The sequence below is a fragment of the Sebastes umbrosus genome, chromosome 15 (assembly GCF_015220745.1).
Source record: "Sebastes umbrosus isolate fSebUmb1 chromosome 15, fSebUmb1.pri, whole genome shotgun sequence".
NCBI classification, from domain to species: Eukaryota; Metazoa; Chordata; class Actinopteri; order Perciformes; family Sebastidae; genus Sebastes; species Sebastes umbrosus.
In genome coordinates this window covers 6625527-6641456 of record NC_051283.1, presented here as the reverse complement: position 1 = coordinate 6641456, position 15930 = coordinate 6625527, and the positions used below count along the sequence as shown (strand labels likewise).

Below are 15930 nucleotides of genomic sequence, written 5' to 3'. Positions count from 1 at the left end.
ATGTGTATTTGCAAATCACCCTGTATTTTTGTGGATGTGACTTTACACAACACAAATACAAAAATACATGTTTGTGGATCGTGAAATATTTGAAGATCATGGTACACATTTGTGGAATGTCTTCTGTGGGTTACAACTATTAAAGTCCAATAAAAATAGGGAGAAGATCATCCTATCATTCTGCCTTGAATTAATTAAAGAAAGAAAAAAAAAAAAACGGCTCTCGGACGTGAGCCGGCTCTTTGAACCTACTCGTCCGCGACGACACATCCCTACTATCTTGCAGATGGCGGAGCCGGACAGCTGGTTGCTACTGCTGCTAGCTTAACACTCCGCTTTTATTTCTAAATGAAATGTATTTAAGTGTGTCGTTTTCGGAGCATTTCAGTTAAACTCCTGTTTTATTCTGTTGACTTTTCACGTGAAGTTGTAAACCTATTGAATCCGTGTGTTTTTGTACCGTATTTATTAAGTTAGCCGGGTTAGCATCTTTGTTAAGTTCAGGCCTCGCTCTGCCTCCGCTGGTCGAGTTTAACAATAGCCGCGACACACTCCTCCTCCTCCTCTCTGCTTGTTCTGAAGGATTATCTTTAATGCAGACGGAGACAGATCATGGAAGATAAACAGGTCCGGGCACCATTCAGCTACTGAGACATCTGTTATGCTGGCGGACATTTAGACTCACCGGGACTGAAGACATTTCGCGAGCAGCAGCATCATTAAACAGAAGAGGATCACAAAGGAAGATGTCCAACGGAGCAGCAGGAAGCGGAGGGCTGGCGTGGATGGTGAGCTCTAGTTCATCTCACAACTAACTCAATTACAGTTTTATAATCTAAATTATGCTTTTTTATTATCTGAAAGTGTTATGTTCACATGATCACAGTGCACTATATAGTTAAAGCGTTATCTTTAGCTCGCATTTAAACCCGCCAGCGCTGTAACACAGTGTACTCTCTGCTATCCACAACACGCCTGTTAAAGACCAGCCAGCTGTGATCCGGACCGGCTTTCAAAGGCCTTTTACCCTGATGCAGGACCGGTTTTAACAAAGATAACAACAACAGCTGCAAGGCACAGAGATCATAACATCTTGTCCCGAGATGAGGAGTAGTAGGAAGTACTATGACGGACCAGAGAGTCCATATAGTTATAGTCCTCTACAGAAAGACAAATCAAACTAAACAAAAGGCTTCAAAGTTGCCTTGTTCATTCGTAAGTAAATGTTAAATACACATTAAAACTTCACTTCCTCATGTGTGCGTTGTTTATTACTAGTGGTGGAAGAAGAATTCAGGTTTTTAATACAATGTAACAAATACTCTGTTGCATCTAAATGTCCTGCATGCAAGATCATACTCAAGTATTAGCATCACATATACTTAAAGTACAGAAAGTACTATTTATTATGCAGAATTTCTTAATATTATTACAATGAATTATATAACGGGTACTATAAGAGTCCACAGTTAACATCCCCTAAATAAAAACAGATCAAACTAAACAAAGATAACTAGGCTTCAAAGTTGCCTTGTTCATTCGTAAGTAAATGTTAAATACACTTCAAATCTTCACTTCCTCATGTGTGCATTGTTTATTACTAGTGGTGGAAGAAGTATTCAGATCTTTAATACAATGTAACAAATACTCTGTTGCAAGTAAATGTCCTGCATTCAAGATCTTACTCAAGTATTAGCATCACATATACTTAAAGTACAGAAAGTACTATTTATTATGCAGAATTTCTTAATATTATTACAATGAATTATATAACGGGTACTATAAGAGTCCACAGTTAACATCCCCTAAATAAAAACAGATCAAACTAAACAAAGATAACTAGGCTTCAAAGTTGCCTTGTTCATTCGTAAGTAAATGTTAAATACACTTCAAAACTTCACTTCCTCATGTGTGCATTGTTTATTACTAGTGGTGGAAGAAGAATTCAAATCTTTAATACAATGTAAAAAACATACTCTGTTGCAAGTAAATGTCCTGCATTCAAGATCTTACTCAAGTATTAGCATCAAATATACCTAAAGTGCAGAAAGTACTATTCATTATGAAGAAATTCACAATATTAATAGTTGAGTTATACAGTATATATTTGAATCCGCAAAGTAACTAAAGTTATCAATAATTATAATTCATTGATATAATATTATAATAATAAATAGAACTTAAGTACAATTTGAGTTTTTACTTGTACTTCACTTAAGTGTTTCCATTTAATGCTATTTGATACTTCTACTCCACTACATCTAGTTATCTTCGTTTAGTTTGATTTGTCTTTATTTAGAGGATGTTATCTATGGACTTATGTGCCAACACTTCAAAGTTGCCTTGTTCATTCGTAAGTAAATGTTAAATACACATTAATACAATGTAAAAAATACTCTGTTGCAAGTAAATGTCCTGCATTCAAAATGCTGGAAGATGTAGTGGAGTAGATCAATACTTATAATGAATTGATATAATATTATAATAATAAATAGTACTTAAGTATATCAATGAATTATAATTATTGATGCATTAATGTGTTCATCACTTTAAAGTTACAGCTGGTAAAGATGAGGCTAATTTGATTTGCTTTATACACTGCTGGGTAGCTTAAACCATATAATATATCATATTAGTTGAGTTATATATATATATATTTGAATCTGCAAAGTAACTAAAGTTATCAAATAAATGTAGTGGAGTGAAAAGTACATTAATTCCCTCTGAGATGTAGTGTACCTCAAATTGTACTTAAGTACAGTAATTCCCACCACTGTGTATTACAGTATAAATACAATTAATGAAATAAGTCTCCCATCTCATTTAACGTTAATCACTGGTTTTTGTAAAGCTCCCAGTGAGGAGCAGTTAGTCACTGTTAGTTAGTAAGTCACTTTAAATTTACTACTACGTGTTTAGCTGAACTTGTTTAACTTATGCAAGTCTTGAAGTACGCTTTGGAAGATGTGTACTATTGCTCGTATAGTGAGCATGATTTTTCAATGGCGTCGGGTTAACAAAAGTAACCCGTATGATGACCCAGATTCCCCCGACCCCCACGCTCACACAGACAGACACAGACTCATTCACTCACAGGCATCTTCAGAGACAGATTGTGTCTGTTCGGGGGTTGCATTTTACAATTCGTTACAGTATTAGCGAGGCTTTGAATACCACATTATTTTGCTTGGGTGTATCTGTTTTTGATTACACAGTATTTACTCAGCATTGTCTCCTTTAACCAGCACCTTCATTAACATGAACACTAAAAACATGGACCCTGAAGTGGGGTTTGACAAGCTTCTATTGTTTATTTGCCTTTAATCAAGTTGACTGTAACAATACAGTTAAGTCCATACTGCAGGTAATTAGCTTCTTACAATACAGAAATGCAAGGAGGCGCTCATACAGCAGACATGTGTGTGATGTGGGTTTACTGAACATGTGTTAAACCTGCATCACCCCCATTATCACGAGACTGTTGTCACAGGTTATATTCTATATACCTTAGTATAGTGTAGGTACAGTAATTTTAAACTTACTACTTTTTGCTGTGTAATATGATGGTTAAGGATTGCAAACTTTGAAGAAAAATTGTGGATTTCAAGTCAAGTCAATTTTATTTGTATAGCCCAATATCACAATTCACAAGTTTGCCTCAGGGGGCTTTACAATCTGTACCGGATACAACACCCTCTGTCCTTTTACAGTACGACCCTCTCATTGGATGAGGAGAAACTTGACTTAAAAAAAAACTTTTAACAGGGAAAAAATGGAAGAAACCTCAGGATTTTCATGCATTGTTAAGCATTGGTATTCTGGAAAATTTTACCCTGATTACCTCGGTTAAAATAAAAGTTCAAAATACATTTGTGGTGCATGTTAAACTCATAACTAAACTGGGTTTCTTTTTTGTCTTGCATATTAAATGTTGAATGCAAGGATATCCATTTTATTTCTGATTATTCTAATTAATTGGGAATAATATTCATTAATATTATCTCACATCGTATGCTCATCAATACTTAGAACTTGATACATAACTTTCCCAAATATTCTGTAGTTTTGAATAGAGAGATAAAAAAAAAGCTCACTTCAGTATAAACACAACATGAGGCTTCCAATAACAGAATAATAACCAGTAGTTCGCTTCTGTTGATTATGTGTCAACAAAATCACAGAGAGGTCCACGGTGTTCTCCACAAGGTGGTGGGCACTCATAATCTGCTGTCAATAGCACAGCAGAGTCATTTTCCTGTAGGTCCTGTTTTTGCTTTGTTTTTTACATAGTTATGTGTGTATTAATAACAAAACCAATTGTGCCAAAACAGGAGGCTGCGAATGGCCGAGGTGATACCGGCAAGATGGAAGGGGCCAAGAAAGACAAGGCGAGCTCCAAGCTGTCTGTGGAGAGAGTGTACCAGAAGAAGACCCAGCTAGAGCACATCCTTCTCCGTCCAGACACGTACATCGGCACCGTGGAGCCCATCACCCAGGTGAGTCAAGAGCAAACTGCCTTCCATTGTTCACATCAAACTGATGAGCTGCTTTCAGACATGCACTGTTGTTCATAAATATTGCTAATTTTACATATTACCGAGGATTTCTCTGTAAAAGTTGCTCTGGTAATCTGCCTACTGAGGACTCAATAACATTGTAGTAACATTTTCTGCACAGCCCAGGTGTGATCAATCAGCTATTCCCACTGCTTTTGGGAGACTACCTGTTTGCACTTATAGTGTGTCATTGAAAACAGACAGATAGTAAAGTAATAATATTAACGCATTGGAATATGATCAGAAACTACATATCCAGTTATAGGCTTAACGACAGACTTGCTAATTTAAACCCAAACAGGGTAAAGCAAATGTGTTTTAGAAGGCCAGGAGCCAGTTGTATTAGCGATGTGTACGCACAAAAAACATACGTACGCCGTTTCCCACACATAAACTGATATTTATGATGGAAGAATATACAGTGAGAATGTGCGCACATATGTTGTGAGATGGGTAAAATTGTTTTTAGGTTGTTTTCACTGATTTTCGCAGGCTACACAGCGTTCTGTAAAATGACGATCAAAGACACATTTATAAAATACATTTTAAATTATACACTGAATAAAAATATAAACGCAACATTCTTGTTTTTGCTCCCATTTTTAATGAGTTGAAAATAAAATATCTAAGACTTTTTCTATGCAACACAAAAGGATTATTTCTCTCAAATATTGCTTACAAATTTGTTAAGAATCCATGTTAGTGAGCACTTCTCCTTTGCCGAGACAACCCGTCCACCTGACCGGTGTTACATATCAAGATGCTGATTTAAAATAGCATGATTATTACACAGGTGTGCCATGGACTGATCACAGTAAAATGCCTCTCAGTAACTAAAAAGATGCACTTTTGATCCTAGATTTGGTTCTGATGCTGAAATTAGAGAACTAGAGATAAGTTACATACTCTTAGCTTTGTTGTCCTGACAGCAGAATTGTTTTATGGTCACTGCTAACAACGAGTTTTCCACCTTGAACTTAAAATTATCTTTTTTTTTTCAGCAAATGTGGGTGTTTGATGAAGAAATCGGAATGAACCAGAGGGAAATCACCTACGTTCCTGGACTGTACAAAATCTTTGACGAAATTCTCGGTGAGTGAATCCAAACTGTTCGTCTTACATTTGATGCTCTAATCTGCACCGTTAATATAAAGGTTAATTTGTCACTAGAGATTGTCCCTCTATAACTGGGATATATTGAAGGCTTATTATCGCTATAAATATGTCAGCCGTCATTCACTGAGTCTGCTGTTGGCTCTGCTCAGCCCAGCAGCATTGCTCTAGGACTGTATGTGGAGATTAGTTTCCAACTGTGAGCTGATCTCTGTGTGTCCTGTTTGCAGCCTGAATGGACATTTTGTGAAAAATGACAAGTTGACTGAGAGAATCATCTCAGTGTTTATGGTGGCTCACGGTCAATGATGCAGTCTTATATATATTTCACCTGGTAAAGTGCAAGCGTGCTCAGTCAGCTTTTTCCTCAGCTAAATAAAGCAAACTGTCGTACAGTCTGTCTGTTACATGTTAGTTTTTAATGTGGGAGTAATGATGCCTCTTCTAGTGAAGTGTAATCAGTTTTTAAATGATGCTGCTCATCATACTGTGCTCACAGCACGGGAGTGTTGTTGATGATTCCTCTCATCTCTGCACACCCATGCCCTCTTTGCCTTTGTGTTTCTAAAGGTTGTTTGATTAATGCCAGTTTCATTGTCTGGGTGTTACTGCTGTGAACTGTGTCAAATACACAAGAGGAACAGGCCAGTAGTGGATATTTAAGACAGAATCACCCTCAGCACTTTCCTTATGTGTGAAATTATAATGTTTTCATCACTGAAGTGAACCAAGTGGAGTACATGATTCTTATTCAATTGCTTTAATATCCATAGTGTACTTTAATTTCATTCAGATATGATCACGTTTGCAGTGAAGGTGATTATTTGCCATCGCAAATATTTCCTTCATCATGTCTGTCCATATAAATTAGGTATAAAACCTCCCAGACTATATATATATATAAATATATATATATGTGTGTTACCGTTTCCTTCCTGTTACAACGTCCCCAGTGCAAGATTGGTGGTTAACAGACGCAAACCGACATACTTCCTCAAACTGCATTACATTGAATCTAACTAAGAACGGCTCCTCAAGCGAATGTTTTCACCTGCTGTATGACTAATAATAGTCCTGTACAGCTTTATTTATATGGAATATATAGATAAGAGCATGTGTGTACTGAAAATAATAAAAAAATCCCTACATTTTACTGCTTATTCTAGGGTATTTACTTCCCTTTTTTTACAAAAAAAAAAAACAATTGTCCCATTAGGCCAAAGACTAAATATAGTGTGATTAAAAAATGATCTGTATCTCAGAAACTACAAGGAGCACAATCAAGTATTTGGTATCTATGAGCTCCTAGCAAGTTGAATATCAAAGATATGAACACATATGCAGTGTAAAAACCATAATATAGAAAACATTTAATAAACACAATGTCTTTTGTTTAGTCCAACCACAACAAATGTTGGGGCATTTTCCTCTTGTCATACTATAGATATAGTCTTTGGGCACAAATGGGTTAAACATCGATTAACATGTTCATTAGTTTTTCAACTAATCAATTAATAAAACATTTTCTGGTTCAAGTTTGCTGACCTTTTACTAAGCAGTTGATCTAAATGACAATCGTCAGATTAACTGATGATGAAAATAATCATTAGTTGCACGCCAAGTAATTTTTTTAATATATACTTCTGTGTGTATAATGGTTTATTTTTTTTTATTTTTTCCTTGACAGTCAATGCAGCAGACAACAAACAAAGGGACAAGGGCATGACTGGCATCAAGATCACCATCGATCCGTGAGTACAATGTTTCCTAATATAATTACCAAAAAGAGTAGAGTGTGTACCTTTTGACTAAATGCTGTATAACACCTCCACATGTTGGTTTTTGACTAAAAGTTGATGATTTCTTTCTTGTCCCATTATCAGCTTTTCAACAAAACGTCATGTAACTATATTTGTGACTATTATGAGTTCTGTATATGTTTAAAAAATGGTGGGCGCAGACTCTTTTCTCAGAGACTTTGATCTTGTTTTCTTTATCAGTAAGTTGTAATGGTGATAGTCTGCCTGGAAGCCGGTCCCTGCCTGGTTGTTATTATGCTGCGGATATAACCAGGGCCTGGTGACTACATGCAGTAGATGGATGAGGTTTTAAGACATGGATCCAGGCGAAGCTACAGTATAATGAGCCTGTGCTGAAATGCACTGAGCTCTTGTTTTATATGCGGTTCACCTCCAGCCTGCCAACTGCATCAACATCTGACTGCTTAAACAGCAGCGCGTCCTTCAGCCGAGCTGCTGCTGCTCGCTCTAATGTCCCCTGCTGTATAAATGATACCATTAGCCCTGCCGCACTCCGGTCTCTGCCGCTAATGTGGGTTTATAAAGATGTTAATGCTCCTGTCTGCCTGTTTGTGGGTGAGCTTATTAAGCACTGGTGTCATTATTTAGAGCCACCACAAACTTAACCGCATCATATCAGAGATGAGATGGATAGATATGCTGCTTAGATTAGTTTACACCCTGTATTCGCTGGAACACAACCCAGACACAGATAACTGCTCCAGTGTCCCTCTATCTATCTTTCCTCCGGTCTAAAGTGGACGCACGCTTTAGTTGTGTTAATGCCCAGATAAAACATCTGTCGGTCATCCAGAATTCCAAGGACCCTAGTGGCATACTAACTCTCATTTTAACGTGTATACTGTCTGCATAATGGCTCATAGCCTGAAGTGTATTTTTTACCAGCAGACATTGAAAGCAGTAACAGACTTCAATCCCCCTGAATATCCCACCTTCACCAATCATAGTCTTGCCAGTGGTTCAGGGATGGTTTAAGGGGCCGTTAACATGCCGCATGTCATGTGACAAGGAACAACCAATCACAGCCGGAAGATATCTTTTCTTTCTTCCATAAATATCATTCTACGATAAATATATGGAGGAGAAGTTCATCATTTTAGTGCAGGGCCACCCAGAGCTTTACGGTCATCTGTCCCACGGACTGTTTTACTCACTTCACCCTTTCTGTCCGAGGACGTCACAACATCCGGTTGAAAGATGAGCCAAATTGACCCAGAGAAATCAATCAGTAATGTTACTGCGAGGGATTCGTGGTGTTGGAAATCCATTTATCTTTGTTTTGACTTAGTTTAGTTTAGTCAGCGAGGCTTTTACTGCTAAATTACCACAACTTCATCATCGTCAACGCAGCGCGCAGATTTTGGTTGCTTAGTAATGGCAGGAGCGCAACCTCCCAAACACCTTGGATAAAAGGATGAAAGCGGACAAAAATAAAATAACTACTGCTGCAATAAATACTGTAGACTGTCACCAGAACCAATTACCAATTTTTATTAATTAGCCAATTTACTATACATTTTCTGATACCAGAGCCAAAATAAAACCTGAGTTTTGGTACTCATAACAAAATTGAGGTGATGGAAAATGTTTTTTTTTACAAAACCCTTCTTTCCATTTACCAAAATAATCCAAACTTCTCAATTGTATCAGTGTTAATTTTGTCTTTATAGCCATACAAGAACTTTGCCTAAATGAAATACAGTCTGAAATTTGCAGAATTATTATAATAAATCAGAAATTCTTTAATCTAAGAATCCCCAAAAAAACAAGAATCTGACCAGATATTTGATGCCAGGTTTCAGTACTTTTGATCTGGCCAAGACACATTTGGGTGGGTACCCAAAAATTATTTTAAGGTTCAATACCTGGTCCTACACATGAATATATTTCAGATTGTCTTTGTCCATGTTCTATCACCTCTGTAACTCATCCCTGCCCTTAATTCTGCCTCCACCAGTGAGTCCAACACCATCTCTATCTGGAACAACGGTAAAGGAATTCCTGTGGTGGAGCACAAGGACGAGAAGATGTACGTCCCGGCTCTCATTTTCGGCCACCTGCTCACCTCCAGCAACTATGATGATGAGGAGAAAAAGGTCACAGGTGAGAGGAGACATCTTTAACATCTGTATCGGTGGTTTATTGAAGTCGGTTCAGGAAGGTGAATATTGCTAATTGTTTGTTTGGCCGCAGGTGGAAGGAACGGGTACGGTGCTAAACTCTGCAACATCTTCAGTACCAAGTTCACAGTAGAAACCGCCTGCAAGGAGTACAGACACAGTTTCAAACAGGTGAGGAGGTCTCTTCTGTTACATAGGCTTTGATAGTTTGATATCGTGACACCACCAAACAGATTATACCTGGGTCGACTGTTGGTCGGTATTGATTTAAATTAAGACTACGTACAATTCCCTTTGCTTGTCACAAAGAGGATGTTTTTGTCTTTGGTCAAAAGTTATCTTTTTTACTATATACAAAAAGATAAATTAATCGGCTGTAATCAATATGTTTTCATCGTCTCCCTCCCCATAAAAACGTATGCTTTGTTTCTGCAATAATAACGGCATATTTCCTGCTTTGTGCTGTAAATACGTACATAGTTGTGCTTTACAAGCTGCAGAAGCTGCTAATGTGCTCTACTACTAGGGTTGGGCCGGTTTTGAAAAAATCAAACTGGTTTGATATTAAGCCAAACACCGGACCAGACCGGTATACTGAATTTTACCACTAGGGGTCGCACTTAACTCCTTGACACCTGAGTAGAACATAATGAGACTGAGGAGTGAGATTCCAGTCCACTTGGTGGTGGTAATGTTAAGCTGGTTTGCCAACCGCCAATAAACACTAAAGAAGCAGGGAGTGAAACGTCACCGGCGTTTACACGTTGCCTCATCTGCTGCTGGTCCACCTTAAAGGTCATGATGTAAGCTACTTTTTATATACTAGAATGCGTCATAATGACAAATGCCGGTTCAGCCCGTTTGCGAAAAATCATACCGGTGTAAGCTTGTACACCGGACCTGACCGGCAAAACCGGAAATGGACCGAACTCTGCTAATCTATGTTTTTTGACTCACTTATTTCGTCAGCTTCAAATCCAAAATGTTGCCATATTGGTGCAGTTTTATTTTTCTTTGAGACTAAGGTTGTATTCACATCAAAAGTGGCGTTGTGGCGAAAATGCCTTCTTTTGAATGTGGGTAGTGCGTTTAAGCTGCGGCAGTGGGGACCGCACGGGAAGCTGCAAAAAAAACCCACCGAAAATGGAAACGGAATCAACTTTTCGAGAAATGTAACCCGATGTCGCGCTGCGGTGGCCAATCACGTAATTGGCGATCCATAGCAGTACAACCAAAACATGAGGGAAGAAAAGACATAAATTGACATTTTAGTCGCTTGGCGTTATGGGTCATTAACAAGTGGCACACCCACATCGCCACAATGCCTGATTTAGTGTGAATGCAGCCTAACTCTACCATGCCTCGTCGCTTCACCCCAAAAACAGTGTAAACAAACACAACTTGCACCATGTGCCTCTCCCCCCCCCCCCCCCCTCTATTGAAATCTGATTTTCATGTCCCAGCCTCGGCTCGGCAGTAAATTGTGCACGGCCGTTGAGACACTAGCGGCTCGGTTAGTCCGTTTATAAACAATCATTATGTCAATCACGTTGTCATATTGCTTATTACTAATGCAATACAGGCTGGATTTAGCGCTGTGACGCCGTCTGCACAGGTTGTTCTCTAATTTGCCAGAACTTGTCGGTGTTGATTCAGCTGGTATGCCTAAAATCAAACCGATTTTAGCTCCTACACCGGACCGGACCCGCAAAACTGGAAACCAACACAACTCTATCTACTACAACTGTAGTTATAGTCACCCCAAGGTGATAGTCTTGTGTATTTACCGACAGTAATGTAAATATGAGTATAAAATCTTCACCAGTGCCATATGATCTTTGAATGAATGAATGAATTGCTGTTTTATAGGGTTTTGACACGTGGTCATATCGGAGGTAAGGTTGTGTATATTATCACCTTTCGTGGTTGCACCCTCGAGGGTTGTACGGGTACAATTGTTAGTCACCGGGTGTTTCATATCACGGTTGTTTGGAAGAGGAACTAAATGCACCCGATACAGTAAGGGTAGTCTGAGTTTAAGAGGATCATGCATTACCCCTGTATAGAAGATAGGTTATTACATTTTTATGTAATAAAATAATGTAGAAGTGGATCTGACGACTTGTTAGGCAATGGCCGGTATGTGTGTATGTGTATGCTACCATGTTTGTTTTTTTTCCCGTCCTCAGACGTGGCAGAACAACATGAGCAAGACTGCTGACCCCAAGATCAAGTTCTTTGACGGGGAAGATTTCACCTGCGTGACGTTCCAGCCGGACCTGTCCAAGTTCCAGATGGAGAAACTGGACAAGGACATTGTAGCACTTCTTACCCGCAGAGCATATGATATAGCCGGTTCCTGCAGGGGGGTTAAAGTCACGCTGAACGGGAAAAAATTACCCGTAAGTCGCCATCTCATTACCAATGAGCCAATTTATTATTAATTCAAGATGATTTTTGCTAAAACCAAAATTTTACAAGATTAAATTTGAACACATCATGATAACATTTTAATTTACATTCACCCAACACTCATTTTTTTACTGAAGCTTGAATGCATCATAATGTAAATCAATGCAACCTTCTTACTTTAGCTGTTACTGTGGCTCTGATATTTAGCTAAGCAGAACTGTGCTGCCCACCGGCTGCTAACAGCTAATGTTAACTAGCTTTCCTGCCGATTTCAACACTTATTTGTTGTTCACAATGTAGCATTATCAGGGAATTTTTTTAGCATCCCAGAGCCATCGGGACACCGTTAGTCTTGAGTCCTGAGTACCTGCTGTACTGTAGGAAAACAAGTACCATCATGTTTTCAGAATATTGGCATTGACTTGTTATCAAAGTATCGGTGACATCCCCGACTGTACTAGCTTTAAAGTTTGTGTTGAGGGTTAACTAATATGGGATTTTGACCACTGTTAATTCCAACTTGGGCTGTCCTTGACCAAAGAAATTCTTAGTTGACTAACACTCATACAATTTTGTCGACTAATCGATTAGTTGATTTAATCGACAGATCTGTAAAACTAAGCTTCTCCTCAAAAGAATCACACAAAAGCACAACTTTAAATCTTGTGTTTGCCAGAGATGTGCTCATAAGTTTCTTTGAATCAAGTCATTCAGCATGAAAAAAGCATTAAAAAATGACTAATCGACTAAAGAAGTCTTAGTCGACTAAAACCGAAACAACCGATTAGTCGACTAATGCTTGATCTATGCTTGCCGCATCTGCGATGGTGGCAAGTGTCCGCACGGCCAAAGTGACATCACACCATCAGACACGGCCCTTTGCGGGGGTTCCGTGATTTTTAATTTTTATTTGAAATGGTGCTAAACAGATAAATATTACCTGTTGATCTTAACTTGTATCTGTCCTTTCTGTCCCTAAAGATCACCGGCTTCCGCAGCTACGTGGATCTGTATGTGAAGGACAAAGTGGACGAGACGGGTGTCGCTCTGAAGGTGGTGAATGAGACTGTGAATGATCGTTGGGAGGTTTGCCTCACGCTGAGCGAGAAGGGGTTCCAGCAAATCGGCTTCGTCAACAGCATCGCCACTACCAAGGTACCCGAATACCAACAGTGGTAGAAGTAAACACGGAAGTAAAGAGTAGAAATGTGTTTCTAACACGGAGGGTTCATGTGTTTCAGGGCGGAAGACACATTGACTACGTGGTGGACCAGATAGTGTCCAAACTTATTGAAGTGGTGAAGAAGAAGAACAAGGCGGGAGTGACCGTCAAACCCTTCCAGGTAGGGTTAGGAGGGATTTAATGCAACATTTTTAACCCTTTGAACTCTGCAATAGAAATGGTCTGCCAAGTGCTTACATTGGTATTTTTTTTGTTGTGATGTTATTTCTTGGAATATCTTCAAATTCTTCATATCACTAAAATCTGTACAACCTAAGCTAAAAGGTTATGTAAGTCAATAAAACGTAATAATTGATTAAAGTATTGAAATTGTCAAATTAAAACATTTTTAAACTTTTTTTTTTTCTAGAATGTTGCTAAATAAACACAAAATATATATTGATCCAAAAGATTTCTAAATGTAGAAACATGAACAAAATATTTCCTTATTACAAACCATGAACTGTATGCAACCCAAATAGCTAATAGTACAGTTTAAATGAATGAAAACAACTTACCCAAAATCTCAAGTGCCGCACTAATCTGCCTCTCGCTGTTTTCTGTTCAGATCATTATAACAATGGTTGGTAAAGTCGTAAAGCTCCAGGTGTTTTTCAACTCAGGGCGTTCAGCGGATAAATGCAAGGTGCTCAGCAACTCAAATGCAGCACGCCAAATGCTTCAGTCTCATTGAAAACAATTACAAAAAGCCCAGGCTGCTAAAACATGCTCTGTCTGATCGGGGGGACTAACACTCCATAAGTTATTTGAACTATGCACACTTATTCGTTTTTGAGATATGCTCATTTTTATGAGCAGATCATGTGCAAAGGCGCTTTGATAGATTTGCTACGTTCCGCACGCAATGTAACGACGTCATCACAAGCGTTCAACGTGATGCCACGAAAGATAGAATCCTTAGCGCTCTGCTGCAAAAATAATAAATGCTCTAGCTTTTATGTTTTTTATTTGAGCTCAATTTTAAACAGGATCACGCAAACAACGATCTCCCACGGGAGGTCTGTTTTTGAAGGGTTAACTATCGACTGTGGCGGTTTAATTTCAGACGTTTGTTGAAAACTGATTCCTCTCATTTGTGCTTCAGGTGAAGAACCACATCTGGGTGTTTGTGAACGCACTGATCGAGAACCCCACCTTTGACTCCCAGACCAAAGAGAACATGACACTCCAGACCAAGAGCTTCGGGTCCAAGTGTCCTCTGTCGGAAAAGTTCATCAGGGCTGTAAGGACACGTCTCATTCGCTCTGTTTTTAAGTTTCTCATGTAAAATAGTTGGGCGTCAGTCATGACAGGATTGTGTGTCCTTTGTCACCCGCAGGCAACCAACTGTGGGATCGTTGAGAGTATTCTCAACTGGGTGAAGTTCAAAGCTCAGACGCAGCTGAATAAGAAGTGCTCATCTGTGAAGTACAGCAAGATCAAAGGCATCCCCAAGCTGGACGACGCCAACGATGCCGGTGTGTTAACAGCGTGATTATTTATTAATGTGAAGAAGAATGTGTTGCTTTGAACGTCCACAACACTGATGGCAGAGCTGTGGTTGTTGCTTTCTTTATCAGTTGCATCATAAATGGTGTATTTTCATCAAATTTACTGTCCCAGTAAAGAGTGTTAAAATACATTCATTATCCATGGGATCTTTGTTATGATGGTGATATTGCCTTTTGAAATTAAGATGTTATACTAGGTGAGGATATAAATCTTATTTTCCCTCCAACTTCTCTGGATTGATAATATAGTTTAGTTTACTTACAATTGAGTCATATTCCTCAGCTTCTTACCTTTCAAAGGAGACCAGATATATCCATAAGCCTTATGGTTGAGGAGCTTGAGAAAACAATACAATGATGCACAGTAATTACATTATTCATCTTTTCCACATCCACGTTGTAGGTGGCAAACACTCCGCGGAATGCACGCTCATCCTCACTGAGGGAGACTCGGCCAAGTCTCTGGCCGTCTCTGGACTGGGAGTCATCGGGCGCGATCGCTACGGAGTGTTCCCGTTGAGAGGAAAGATTCTGAACGTGCGAGAGGCGACGCACAAGCAGGTATGACACTGGATAATTGTGAAATGATGTTGCTAGGGAACGTAGGAAATTAAAAGAAACACCATTGCTCACTCTGGAGGAATATGACCCACAAATGATTTAGCTTGTGAAGAGAAATGTTATCAAATACCATGACAGCACATGTTAAACACTGATAAAGTGCACCGGTAAAGAGGAGCAAAGTCACAAGTTAAAGCTCACCAACAGGAGGCACAGATAGGTTTAACAGGAAAGTTGCTATAAGCTACCATACAAGAACAGCTTCAAACATTACATCACGCACTTATGTGACCCAGTCTTAACAAGAACTAGAGTATAATGAAGGGCTGCCCCCTTAGCTGGGAGATGTGTTCGTGTTCAAGTGGCAGGATCGCTATGTTCCCAGAACGCAGTGAACCGTCTTTGCACTGTTCCAACAATCACCAACTCTGTTTTGGTCGAAATAAACCCCTTAAGTCACAGAGTTAAATTTGAAATATGCCGGCTCTACACGCTGTTTTTCCTCGCTGTCTCTCTCTCTCTGCCCACTGAGCAGCGGATCTCACTCGTTCTTCGGAGGCAGACCATTAAATTAGATAAATTAAGTGACAAAAATCGCCCAAAAACACAACCTGT

The 15930-nt window shown here is 39.0% G+C and overlaps 1 protein-coding gene across 3 annotated transcripts in view; it reads left to right on the top strand.

Annotated features, from left to right (window-relative positions):
• Positions 1-273: 273 nt before the first annotated feature.
• Positions 274-15930, top strand: part of top2b (DNA topoisomerase II beta) — a 33038-nt gene continuing 17381 nt past the window's right edge. For 2 of the 3 annotated variants that reach the window (XM_037795211.1, XM_037795210.1), the window contains exons 1-12: positions 274-788; positions 4332-4496; positions 5558-5648; positions 7357-7420; positions 9447-9592; positions 9683-9780; positions 11799-12011; positions 13003-13176; positions 13263-13364; positions 14349-14486; positions 14583-14721; positions 15158-15315. In XM_037795211.1, the coding sequence (XP_037651139.1) occupies positions 747-788; positions 4332-4496; positions 5558-5648; positions 7357-7420; positions 9447-9592; positions 9683-9780; positions 11799-12011; positions 13003-13176; positions 13263-13364; positions 14349-14486; positions 14583-14721; positions 15158-15315 (1530 nt within the window). In that variant the 5' untranslated portion in view covers positions 274-746. Of the gene's footprint in view, positions 789-4331; positions 4497-5557; positions 5649-7356; positions 7421-9446; positions 9593-9682; positions 9781-11478; positions 11505-11798; positions 12012-13002; positions 13177-13262; positions 13365-14348; positions 14487-14582; positions 14722-15157; positions 15316-15930 lie in introns of those variants that run through there. The other variant, XM_037795212.1, reaches the window with a different exon arrangement.